This window comes from Prorops nasuta, unplaced genomic scaffold (genome assembly GCF_024137725.1).
Source record: "Prorops nasuta isolate Cenicafe-Biocafe unplaced genomic scaffold, Cenicafe_Pnas_1.2 PNAS00001, whole genome shotgun sequence".
NCBI classification, from domain to species: domain Eukaryota; kingdom Metazoa; phylum Arthropoda; class Insecta; order Hymenoptera; family Bethylidae; genus Prorops; species Prorops nasuta.
Genome location: NW_027116798.1, coordinates 12,843,253 through 12,856,490, shown reverse-complemented (window position 1 = coordinate 12,856,490; position 13,238 = coordinate 12,843,253). Strand labels below are relative to the sequence as shown.

At 34.4% G+C, this 13,238-nt stretch overlaps 2 protein-coding genes across 2 annotated transcripts in view; both read left to right on the top strand.

Moving 5' to 3' along the window:
• Positions 1-13,238, top strand: part of LOC136779621 (leucine-rich repeat-containing protein let-4) — a 1,178,420-nt gene that overhangs the window by 73,712 nt on the left and 1,091,470 nt on the right. The window lies entirely within an intron of this gene.
• On the top strand, positions 5,426-5,911 carry LOC136772404 (protein GVQW3-like). Its single transcript, XM_066725362.1, has one exon. The coding sequence runs from the start codon at positions 5,426-5,428 to the stop codon at positions 5,909-5,911; it is 486 nt and encodes a 161-aa protein (XP_066581459.1).

Genomic DNA, 13,238 nt, shown 5'->3' with positions numbered 1-13,238 from the left:
TTCTACACATCTGTAATTCTGGCAGGTACTAGAATAAATGTTTTTCATTCATTACTTTTCAATTTACAGCCCAATTTACACTAAAAAATTGTATCTTTTTCTTTCGAAGTCCGCCATTTTATTATTTTTCAACCAAATTAATTTTTTCTAGCACCTGCCAGAATGACAATCCTACTGAACAATAATCCGTTGCATTTTTTTGTTTCCGATTACCCAAACTGGAGACACCTCACCGGCCAGCAGCACATGTTTTTTATTTTTCACCTACTTTGACCCCATATAATTTAAATAAATTATCGTAAAAATTTAAAAAAAAATTTTTTTTGTATAAATCAATATAGTATTAACAACATATAAGATTTTCAAATTTTTTGCATTTCATTTAGGTAGTCAAAAAAATTCCCGAACTATACCATGCAAAACCGGTCGATTTACCAGACTACTACCTTAATTCTCAGCACCGAGAACAAAGAGTCGCGTTTGCATTAGAAAATTTAGCGACCAGTCGTGAAACGTGGGAAACGGTGATCTGGACCTTTGAAAACGTTTTTGTATCATCCGTTGACCGACGTTTTCTTCACGTCTGGAGGCCCAGCAATTCCCGGATGAACCCCGAATACGTCGTTCAGAGTGATCGTTCTGGATGAATCACGTGTAGCGTTTGGGGGTGGGTGTCAGGAGGCACGATAGGTGAATTGGTTGAGGTTCCTCCTAAGATGTCTTCTGCAAACTACAGTACGATCCTTGAAGAGGTGCTTCTTCCAAGTGTTCGTGCTGTGTATTCTGCCGAAGATATGCCAATAAGCCGTGTAGTGCAGGATAATTCTGCAGTTCACACTTCACACACCACATGTATATTTAACTGCAATTTAAAAACATGTCTGTACTTTATTTCGAAATCCTGGAAAATTATAAATAAGTTAAAAAGCATAGTTTTCTGACACTCGCCGTACTCTTATAAAATTTTTATAAATATTGCTGGAAAATACGGAAAAAATGATACACAATTTAAAAAAAAAAATCCATCTACGGCCTTTGGTTATGTAGAAATAAATTTTTCAATTAAGTTGTTTAATATCTCTAGCGCGCCTCCTCCACTGTTCAGGCCCTATCCCCACCACCGCGCTACGTAGCGAGGAGATCGCTACCACCGAGCGCGTGATTTCTAACAGATTCTTTTTCGTTGCAAACAAGAAAAATTGAACGAAAGATTAAGAAAAAAATTTGGGTGATAGGGTGATATGTGCACTACTACTGTGCCAAATTTCAGGTCGAAAGGTCAAATACTTTCGACGTAGTGCACCGTGAAGTAAAACGATGATCTCAGCTTCTACTGCTCCTATCGCCATGATTTTTTTGTAAATTCATGGTTTATTATAAACATTACAATGCATTTTATTGCAATTGTTAAAATCCAATAGTTGCTAAAATACGGACGATAGCAACGGGTTTTTTCAATTAAAAAATTCTTTGTTTATTATAGAAAAATATGCTCTTTTCACCATTTGTTAACAACGATAATACCAATTTCTAGCAATTGGTTTCATTAATTTATGACCGCTAGGAAAAAATTGGCACCTACTTAAATTTTTGACATAAATAATTTTGCAACAGGCCACCATTTTTGGATATCGAAAAATAGCTTTTACAGCAAATTCTACTAACTAAAAGACACCTTCTAGTGAACTTTCAGTAGCAATCAAGCATTTGTTATATGGTTTTTTACTACTTAAACTTTTCTCCACTTCCTGTACTTCATTAATGATTTTACAAATAAACAAAACAAATTGATTTTTTAAAATCGACCTATCTTATTGAAAATTTAATTACGAACAAATTTTATTTGACACATTTTTTGATACGATTAATAATAAGCGAGTTATTTAAGTTAAACCAGAAAGAAACGCATTTTTCAACATTTTATTGAATGAATAATAACCATCCCGACCTCCTTCGTGTTCGAGACTTTAGGAGCTCTTTAAAGACATTCTAAACTATACATAAAAAAATTAAAATTCTCTATGGCATAAAGTGGAAAAAGTGCTTTATTTTTGTGCCATTTCTCCCCAACTATAGACGAACTGACGTTACGTAGGACATACAATTTTGACAAAAATTAGGAAGCTCTAGCCGTGTTTGACTAACTGCCCTTTTCAGGGCTAAATAAACTTTTCATAATATGTTTGGACGCAGTAGCAATGCTTCCAAAGAATAAACAAAAAGGAAAGATAGTAATGCTTTTAAAACGAAAAAAAAAAATCTCCCGCGGGACTCGAACCACCGACAAAAGCGCTTAAACTAATCTTCGAGGCAAGCGACTTAGCCACTGAGCCACGAACTCTTCATGACCATTAATCAAGATTTCTTCAAAGTAAATGATATTTTAAATTGAAGGATATTCAGATATATTATTATCAATGTGTAACGATTATAAAAATATTTCCATAATAATAATTAGTTAAGTGTGAGTTTAGCATATTATTTTATATATGTCAAAATTTGAAAGAAATAACTCTTCTTAGTCTGATTAATAAATGAGTAAATTTTATTAATTAAAATTATGTTATATTTACAAGAAAAGTTACATAAGTGGAAAATAGTAATTCTTATATTTAAATGAGTTTCTTCCATAATGACAATAACCTATTGGTTTAAAAAATTAAAAGTAAATTAACATATGTATATATATATTAGGGTGGCCATAAAAAAAGAAAATTTTTTCCGGTGCTTTTATTTTGTTAAGAATGCCGAAAAAAGAGGAATCAAATTTTTTTAGATTTTTTTGAAGCCGTTAAATGGTGCCGATATCGTTTTTAAAATTAAAAATTTAGATTTATTGAAAACGATTTAACAAAATTATAAATTAATATTGTGCTGGATTAATGTTTTTTTTATTACATTTTCTTGTAATTTAAGTAAGCGACTTTTCAAAGCACAATATTAATTTATAATTTCGTTAAATCGTTTTCGATAAAAATAAATTTTTAATTTTAAAATCGATATTAGCCCAATTTAACGACTTCAAAAAATTCTATAAATTCGAGGATCTCTTTTTTTCATAATTTTTGACAAATTAAAAGCTTATTGGAATTTTGGTTTACATCTAACTTCGAAAAAGTGGAAGAACGATTTTTAACTTTAAAAACGATATCGGCACCATTTAACGGCTTCAAAATAATCGAAAAAAAATCGATTTCTATTTTTTCATCATTCTTAACAAAATAAAAGGACCGGAAAAAATTTTTTTTTTTAACGGCCACCCTAATATATATATATATGTGAATGACAGAATATCATATAATAATCTAGACTTATAATGTTAATTGCACCAAACGCTGTAATCGACAATAATTTTTCATACTGACGTTTGACAGTGACAGGTGCACATTGTTTTAAAATCCCCGCTGTAATCGCAGTCTTCAATGGTGTCGCCTGAGAAAATCTTCTTTAGAGAGTTTCCATTGCCGTAGAACTGACCTAAACAAGGACGGACGAATGATTCTTACCGAGCGAGAGAGATAGCCATAGACAATGGCACAGATAGAAATAAGCCTTGGGATGCCTGGCTTGCCTTGCTATGCCGTATAAAGCTCTCTCTCTCTCTTTCTCGCACTCACGCATTTAGAGCGAGATAGACGAACTACTATAGCTATTGTATTCCATTCCTCTATCTCTGCCTAGCAGAATAGAGTATACAGTGAAGGATCCTAAAATACGGTTCCTAAACGCATCAAGAGACGCCATTTCTGCCGGTCATTGTACAATGACCGCCACTAGTGGCCTGCAAGATTTTCTTGATGCGTTTAGGAACCTTATCGCCCCATGGATTTCTCCCCGCCTGGAGCAGTTTTTACATTGAGTGACTGGAAAGAGTACAGGATATGTATGATAGGCTATCCCTTTTTAAGTGTTTTAAAGAGAAAGAGAGAGTCTTTTACCGCGTTCAACGTGGTTTCTCCAGGCCTTCATTTCTTATTTTCCTATCTCGGACGTCGCCATTGCTCTTCTCTCTCTAGCTCATGGATTTCTATCTGCATCTTTGTCTAAAATAATTATACGCCACTGGGTGATCTTTTGGTGAGTCTATAACTCTGGACCTATTTGTGAGTCTTGTAAGAGTAGTGAAAAGTGCAGAAATGTCAGTCTGACAGCGCGGATTTTTAATGAAACGAGTGTTAGTATAAATTGTTAAAGAGTTTTAATTTGTTGGAAAATATTAACTAGTTTTAGTGGAGTTATAAAATTTTTAATGACTTTTCTGGATTACCGAAGAAAACAGGTATAATAAATTTAGTATTCTTCTAAAAACTTACATTAGGTATTAAGGAAAAATGCAATATAATTCTTGTCAAAACTAACTTACTATATAAATGTATCAAACAAATAGATTCATGAATTTATATAAGAAATACATGATAAAAAATATTATTATAATTTTTTAAATGAAATGCAGATCCTTGCATATTTATTATCAGATATAGTTAATTGGTAAAATTAGTGCTAATTATAATGTCTCTTTTTCCCAGGTATAAAGGTTCTATAGAAGATCCTGCCAAGAGTAAAGTCCATAACTCATGTTGATTTCAACCAGAGGAATTAAGCAACGTTAAGGAATGGAACTAAGATTCAGATAGTGTACGCAGCATGCTTTCCACATCTATAATAAGCTAATCTGTTTTTTTAAATAAGTAATATTATTGATAATTATATATAAAATGTATCCAAGCATGATCCTTTGTGGTTTCTCTCATGTTTCGCAAGTCAAATTTTTTAACAAAGCTGATGAACTACATCCAATCGATGAATAAAATGAAGTCAGGATATGTGTCAACTCTGCTGCTTCGAATTTGGAATCTCCATGCAGAATCGAAATTGAAATATTATAAAAAGATTTGTTATTCAGGTATTATTTAAATATGACCTAAATGTATCAATATGGCAATTACTGGTAGTAATTTTTCAAAATTGTTATATTTAAACTTATTTTCCTTGCTGTTTCAGGTCCAGTAAATATTAATAGATTTGGCTATCAGTATTTGGTTTGAATAACTGTCCTACATTTTAAATGAAGATGGAAGAAAATCTTATATATAGGAAGTAGGGCGCAGGATAATGAATTAATCTTTCAAAATACTTTTCTTTTTTTTATTTAGATTACGTTTATATTTTTTACTGTGAATTTTAACAGATTGATCGCAATAGGTCTATATACTTTATACGCGAAGGTACATGATATACGACGTGTAGTCAAAATATTCCCGGAATTTTAACATAGTTTGGTATTTATGAAACAATAACAAGAAATACATTGCTACACAATTCATGTAGTGTGTTGCCACAAATTTGACAGGTTTAAACAGGTCAAAATAGGCAGCGTGACTGCTGTGCTGTAAAGCGTAATAGTGAGTTCGAAGGATTTGACGCAATGTCGCAGTTTGAGCAAAGGGCGAACATCAGATTCATGTGCAGATTGGGAAAATCTGCTGCAGAAACGTTGTTGTTATTACAAAAAGTATGTGGTGACAATTCTTTAAAAAAAAAAAAAACAGCCGTTTACGAGTGGTTTTCGAGATTTAAGGGTGGACAGGAATCGTTGGAAGATGAATATCGAAGTGGAAGACCATCAACCTCTAGAAATGAAGAAATGATCGAGCAAGTGAAGCAGTTGATCAAATCAGACCGAAGAATGACCATTGACGAGCTGTCACAAGAGGTGGATATCTCTCATGGATCCACTCATGCAATCCTATCAGAAGATTTGAAGATTAAGCGCGTTAGTGCAAAATTTGTTCCACGGCAGCTACTCCCAGATCAAATGAAAACTCGGCAGTTGATTGCAGGCGAATGTTTTGAAACAAGCACGAAAGATTCGATGTTTTTTGACAAAATTGTGACCGGTGATGAAACTTAGGTATACGCATATGACCCAACAACAAATTTACAGTCATCAGAATGGCGCACAAAGTTCTCTCCCCGATTTAATAAGTCACGACATATTAAATCTAAAACAAAGGTGATGCTTATTGTGTTCTTCGACAACAAAGGCCTGGTGCACTATGAATTTGTACCAATAAGCCAAGTTGTTAATGGCCCTTTTTATGTGGAAGTTTTGAAAAAGCTTTGGGAGGCAATCCGAACAAAACGTTCATGCAAATGGCGTGGAGGATGATTACTTCATCACGATAATGCTCCTTCCCATACATCCATTGTTGTGCAGACATGGCTAGCCGAAAAAAATATTTCAGTCCATTCACAGACTCCATACTCACCAGATGTAGCACCATCGGATTGCTGGTTCTTTCCGAGGATAAAAATGGGTCTAAAAGGTAATCGCTTTGAATCCCTCAAGGATATCAGAACCAACGCGACGACTCAACTGCGAAAAATACCAAAAGAAGACTTCTATAATTGTTTCCAAGAATGGCAGGCGCAATGGAGCAAGTGTGTGTGTTCGGAAGGAGTCTACTTTGAAGGGAACTGAGTAAATTACTACAAAGAAAGTCATATTTAAATGTTACAACAAAATTCCGGAAATTTATTGGCTGCTCCTCGTATTCCTTTTATTTGTACAAGTAACAGTATTTATAAAATAATTTAGACTCGCGAATGGAGTCATTTTAAAAAGCTAATATATATTTGAACATACTCAGGAATGATATTTTACTGTTCTTGATATCCTTCCAGATTGAATGCTTGCGCCAAATTTCTAGCTGCCACTAATCTGAAAATATCTGCCTTCTCCTCGAATTTTATTTGAATGATTACCATATAGCAAAATGCAGCGTAAAGCTCAAAACTATCGTTACACGAAAGAAGAACGTCTTCTGCCTCCAATAATAGTATTTCATTAATCAAAAGAATCGGCCAAAAACTAAGAAAACGAAACGTAAAACTTAGTATCCGTATTAAATATACAAATTGTTCAACAACACCAGTTATATATGAATATACGTCATATACTCCCCACTACTCTTTCCAGTCCCTCAATGTAGAAGCAGAGATGAAACGGGAGATTGCTCATGCGAGGTCCCGAGGCAATCCCTACCGGTAGGCGGCGCTGGTGTTGGCAAACGCGTGTCTCAGGTCCATCTAACCCCTAACGCCATCTATCGGAAGAGACCACGAAGCACGAGCGTTAAGCTTAGAATAGGGTAAAACATATATGCATTGTTGCCAGAAAGCGGAATAAAGAGAGAGCGGAGATATTTTCTCGGACCTCTCTGTCTTTCTCGCTGTTAGCTTCTAGCAGAAGAGTCGAGGCAAAATCTTTCCGTTTCGCTTTGCCGAAAATCTACCAATATTCGATGTCATTTATATTTGCAGGCCAATGCCTTTATACATGATTTTTTCAGCATATTTATTTATCAGCATTGACTTATTTAAATCAATAATAAATTAAGGAAATGCGTATTTGATATATAATAATTATTTTAACTATAATTTCATCGTTATATTTCGCTTATTTCCGTAAAATCTGCATTTCTTTAGTTTATTATTGATTATTGTAAGTCAATGGCAATTAAAAAAAATTTAATCTTAAAAAAAAAAAAAAGTACCGATCAGGAATCGAACCCGGACCCACGAATCGCCACGCGATTACCTTACCGCCTAGACCACGAGGCTTCTTCAGAGCACCGTAAACAGATAGTCTTTTTAAGGGCTTGAAATCTTCTATTGAAACATAAATAAACGAAGAACCGACATCTTTATTCATTATTATTCTATGATAATGGTACACAAATTAAAGAATAATTATATAATGTAGATTTTCAAAAGCTTTTCCAATAACCAAGAACGGAAACTGCGAGCGTTGATTATTTATCTTCGTTCTTGGCTATTGGAAAAGCTTTTGAAAACTATTCAAAATATAATTATTCCTTAATTTGTGTACCATTATGACAGAATAATAATGAATAAAGCTGTCGGTTGCTCGTTTATTTATATGGTTTAAAAGAAGATTTCAAGCCCTTAAAAAGACTATCTGTTTACGGTGCTCTGAAGAAGCCTCGTGGTCTAGGCGGTAAGGTAATCGCGTGGCGATTCGTGGGTCCGGGTTCGATTCCTGATCGGTACTTTTTTTTTTTTTTTAAGATTAAATTTTTTTTAATTGCCATTGACTTACAATAATCAATAATAAACTAAAGAAATGCAGATTTTACGGAAATAAGCGAAATATAACGATGAAATTATAGTTAAAATAATTATTATATATCAAATACGCATTTCCTTAATTTATTATTGATTTAAATAAGTCAATGCTGATAAATAAATATGCTGAAAAAATCATGTATAAAGGCATTGGCCTGCAAATATAAATGACATCGATTATTGGTAGATTTTCGGCAAAGCGAAACGGAAAGATTTTGCCTCGACTCTTCTGCTAGAAGCTAACAGCGAGAAAGACAGAGAGGTCCGAGAAAATATCTCCGCTCTCTCTTTATTCCGCTTTCTGGCAACAATGCATATATGTTTTACCCTATTCTAAGCTTAACGCTCGTGCTTCGTGGTCTCTTCCGATAGATGGCGTTAGGGGTTAGATGGACCTGAGACACGCGTTTGCCAACACCAGCGCCGCCTACCGGTAGGGATTGCCTCGGGACCTCGCATGAGCAATCTCCCGTTTCATCTCTGGTAGAAGCTGCTCCAGGCGGGAAAAAATCCATGGGGAGGTATGGTTCCTAAACGCATCAAAAAAATCTTACAGGCCATTAGTGGCGGTCATTGTACATATAAAAGTAGATAATGACACTTCTATACCGCCGAGCATTACCGTGTAACTTATACACCAAGTTTAGCCGTCCCAATTTTCAAACCGATTTATTTCTATGAATGATCAACTGTCATGATTTAAGTAAAGCTTTACTTAAAATAGTATTGAAAAACCTTTTATTTGAGCCCATAAACATTTAAATTGGTTCACGCAATCCAGAGACCTCATACTCTGTTAGCTATATATATGCCGAAGTTGAAATTCTTCTCCGTTCTTTCTTCCCGAGTTCTGTATGTCCCGGGCTGATTTTGTATGTCTCGGGCTGAAGTTGGTCGCTATGTATGTCCCGGGCTGATTCAGTATGTCTCGGGCTGAAGTTGGCCGATAAGGAAAGTGACGTCATTTTCACATCGCTTCCAACAAACTATACTCAACGAAGAAATTATAGTTGTGAACTGGCAAATAAATCGATGTAATCGATATAATTAATCCGGCGACATGTTAACTGTCAATAGTAATGTAAGGTTATGTATATTTAATGCAGTGAGGTTGTTCATTGTTATGTTAGTGAATGAATTTAATTTGTAAAATGACAAATATATTGGAATAATAATGACATAAGGAGTTGACAATTATTAGATAAGTATAACATTATATTTTATAATACAGGATGTTAGTATACTCTGTGGTACTTTGTGAAATTCCTTTTTCAGATAAATTAAGATAGAATATTTCTATTTGAGTTTTTGAGGATAGAGCTGACTGGATGAAGTAAAATTAATATTTACATATTTTCAATACTGTGCGAAGAAGATGTATACTTTCAACATTTATGTGCATCAATGATTATCAGGAGCATATTAATTGCAAGAAATTGTTAAGGTATTTGAAAATCATATGCTAAACTTCCAGATGTTGAAATCATTAACAAAATGCATGTTTAACTGTGTTAGAGATCGGGAGGAACGGAAAATGTCGAGAAATAGATTCCTCATTTTTCGTTATATCTCCCTTTCTCTCTTGCGCTCAGAGTGACGGCTAGACCCCAGCGTCTAGCCGCTCACTCTGTCTCCTTCTCTCCGCGGCGCGTCTGCGCGCCTACTGGCCTTAGAGGTACATACTAGATTGTCCGAAAACTTTTGTAGAAGTGAGTCGACTACCTATATGACTAGTGAATATGGCCGAAATCTAGTAATATATTGCTATAATGTCGTAAGGCATTTATTGTAGTATTCATTTAGATATCAAGATGAGAAAAAGATAATTGAATAATCTTCAAGATAACGTCAATTTAAAGAAGCAGAAGAAAAAACTGCAAAATAAATGTAATTAAGAAAAACTATGGATCTTAGATAAGTAAAAACGTTTGAATAATTTAAAGTATTTATATATTGAATTTACTAGTGTTACTTTGTGGAAATATATTTTGTACAAATATGATTTAGGTGTTTGTGGCTTTCGCAAAGGATTAAAGAAATGCAGCATAAATGTTTATCAGAATAATAATGAGAGACGAGACAAAAATGACTGATAAGTGTAATTAAAATATTCATGCGTACTTTATTGACATATATGTCATCTGGTATAACTTTTACTGCTACGATGTTCATATTAATTATGATTTTATGATGAGAAACGCATGGGTCAAAGAAGGCAATACTTCTTACAAGGTAAATGTAAACAATTTGCAAATGTATTATACTTTCAATTTCAAATATAAAACTGTGTCTTAACTGTTTAGTTGATTAATTATTTAGATATTACTTTTATCGCTGGAATGATATCTTGCTCATATCTACGATGAGCAGAAATAAGAAGATATGAAGGACTTTCGACTAATCCCATCCATGTAAATTGCTTCCTTTGGCACAGAGTTTATGGTTAGTAATCGCAAGGTATATGTAATTTTTATTACAGTGTTTATTAATTCAAAGTTACTTTTAATTTGCTTAGCTTAATGAGTTTATATATTAAATATGGTCTGCTTTGGTTTTTCAGATATTACTGAGCGACTGAAGTGGAACTTTTATCAAATAACCTATTCAAGGATTATAATAAATATATAGAGTATGGATATATATATAATTATTAATAATCATACGCTGCAAGATTTGTACAGATGACAAGTGTCTTTATAACAGTGATTTTGCAATACTTAATTAGAACAAGTTCAAGCAAAGTTAAATTATACAAGTTAATATTGAAATTTTATCATTTTCACTATTATTAAATATATTTAATAGATATACAATATGCAGGGCGTACCACTTAAATGCCCCAGAGCATAGATACAAAAAGCGTGTATTGCGTTAATTATAAGAGATATTCAATTTTTTCATATGACCCTTTTGGAAGCAAATAACAAAAGGTTTCGAAAAAGTCCTGTGCAAACATTGAATATCTCTTATAGTTGAAGAGGTACGCGTCTTTTTGTATCTATGTTCTGGAGCATTTTAAGTGGTACGCCCTGCATATTGTATATCTATTAAATATATTTAATAATAGTGAAAATGATAAAATTTCAATATTAACTTGTATAATTTAACTTTGCTTGAACTTGTTCTAATTAAGTATTGCAAAATCACTGTTATAAAGACACTTGTCATCTGTACAAATCTTGCAGCGTATGATTATTAATAATTATATATATATCCATACTCTATATATTTATTATAATCCTTGAATAGGTTATTTGATAAAAGTTCCACTTCAGTTGCTCAGTAATATCTGAAAAACCAAAGCAGACCATATTTAATATATAAACTCATTAAGCTAAGCAAATTAAAAGTAACTTTGAATTAATAAACACTGTAATAAAAATTACATATACCTTGCGATTACTAACCATAAACTCTGTGCCAAAGGAAGCAATTTACATGGATGGGATTAGTCGAAAGTCCTTCATATCTTCTTATTTCTGCTCATCGTAGATATGAGCAAGATATCATTCCAGCGATAAAAGTAATATCTAAATAATTAATCAACTAAACAGTTAAGACACAGTTTTATATTTGAAATTGAAAGTATAATACATTTGCAAATTGTTTACATTTACCTTGTAAGAAGTATTGCCTTCTTTGACCCATGCGTTTCTCATCATAAAATCATAATTAATATGAACATCGTAGCAGTAAAAGTTATACCAGATGACATATATGTCAATAAAGTACGCATGAATATTTTAATTACACTTATCAGTCATTTTTGTCTCGTCTCTCATTATTATTCTGATAAACATTTATGCTGCATTTCTTTAATCCTTTGCGAAAGCCACAAACACCTAAATCATATTTGTACAAAATATATTTCCACAAAGTAACACTAGTAAATTCAATATATAAATACTTTAAATTATTCAAACGTTTTTACTTATCTAAGATCCATAGTTTTTCTTAATTACATTTATTTTGCAGTTTTTTCTTCTGCTTCTTTAAATTGACGTTATCTTGAAGATTATTCAATTATCTTTTTCTCATCTTGATATCTAAATGAATACTACAATAAATGCCTTACGACATTATAGCAATATATTACTAGATTTCGGCCATATTCACTAGTCATATAGGTAGTCGACTCACTTCTACAAAAGTTTTCGGACAATCTAGTATGTACCGCCTTTGACCGTCGCGGATTCGGCAGCGCACAACTTGCGCGCCTGGCCGCTAGGCGGCCAGCGCCACGAGCAGCTCTCTTGCTGGCAAGTTTCGTGCCGCGCAATTACTTAGATGGGTCCTTCATAAGGACCCATCGCAGCCCAACCACGCTCGACCGCAGCAACAACAGCAGCAACCGCAGCAACCGCAGCAACGCTTGCCTAATTTTTTGGCCTTCACGGCAACTCGCCTCACCGGCATTTTTGACGCCTCAACGGCAGCGCCTCCACCAGGCGAACTCAACGGGTCGAATACTTGGTAAGTATCACCCAACCACCCACCGCCTACCAAGAGGGGACTACCCCTCTGCGGCAATCTCCTTCCTCCTAAGGGAGATTTCTCCGGGGACTTCCCGGGAGAAATTAAACCCTCTCCTTCCCTTCCACTCTGCCTCCGAGGATTACATTGGACCCAGTGTTCCGAACCTCAAATCCAGGGCCATCGAAAGAATCGGGTAGTGGGAGGGGTTGACTCATCCTAGGGGTAGGGGTGGCTCGGAGGCACTAAAGCTCGTGGAGAAGGCGGCTGCGGAATAAAGGGACTTCCTCTTCCCTAACACCTCTTCTCCACCTTTGCTTCTCTCCGCGGCTGGGGATTTTGTTGGGGAATACCCCAGGGAAATTGTCCAGTCCCGGAGAAATTAAGTCCGCGTACTTCCTAGGGAGTTTTAGTTCCTACGATTCTTGGGAAGAAATTCCGTAGAATTTGGCGGGGACAAATTCCCTAGGAATTCGATAGTTTAAGCTTCGTGGCTTTTCTGTACATTTGTAAACCTTTGTATATAATTATTTATTTTTTGAATGAAGACTTCCTTCCCTTTTTAAATTGTGTTTTGACGTTTATTTTTGGAAAAACCTTCCCACCCGACCACATGA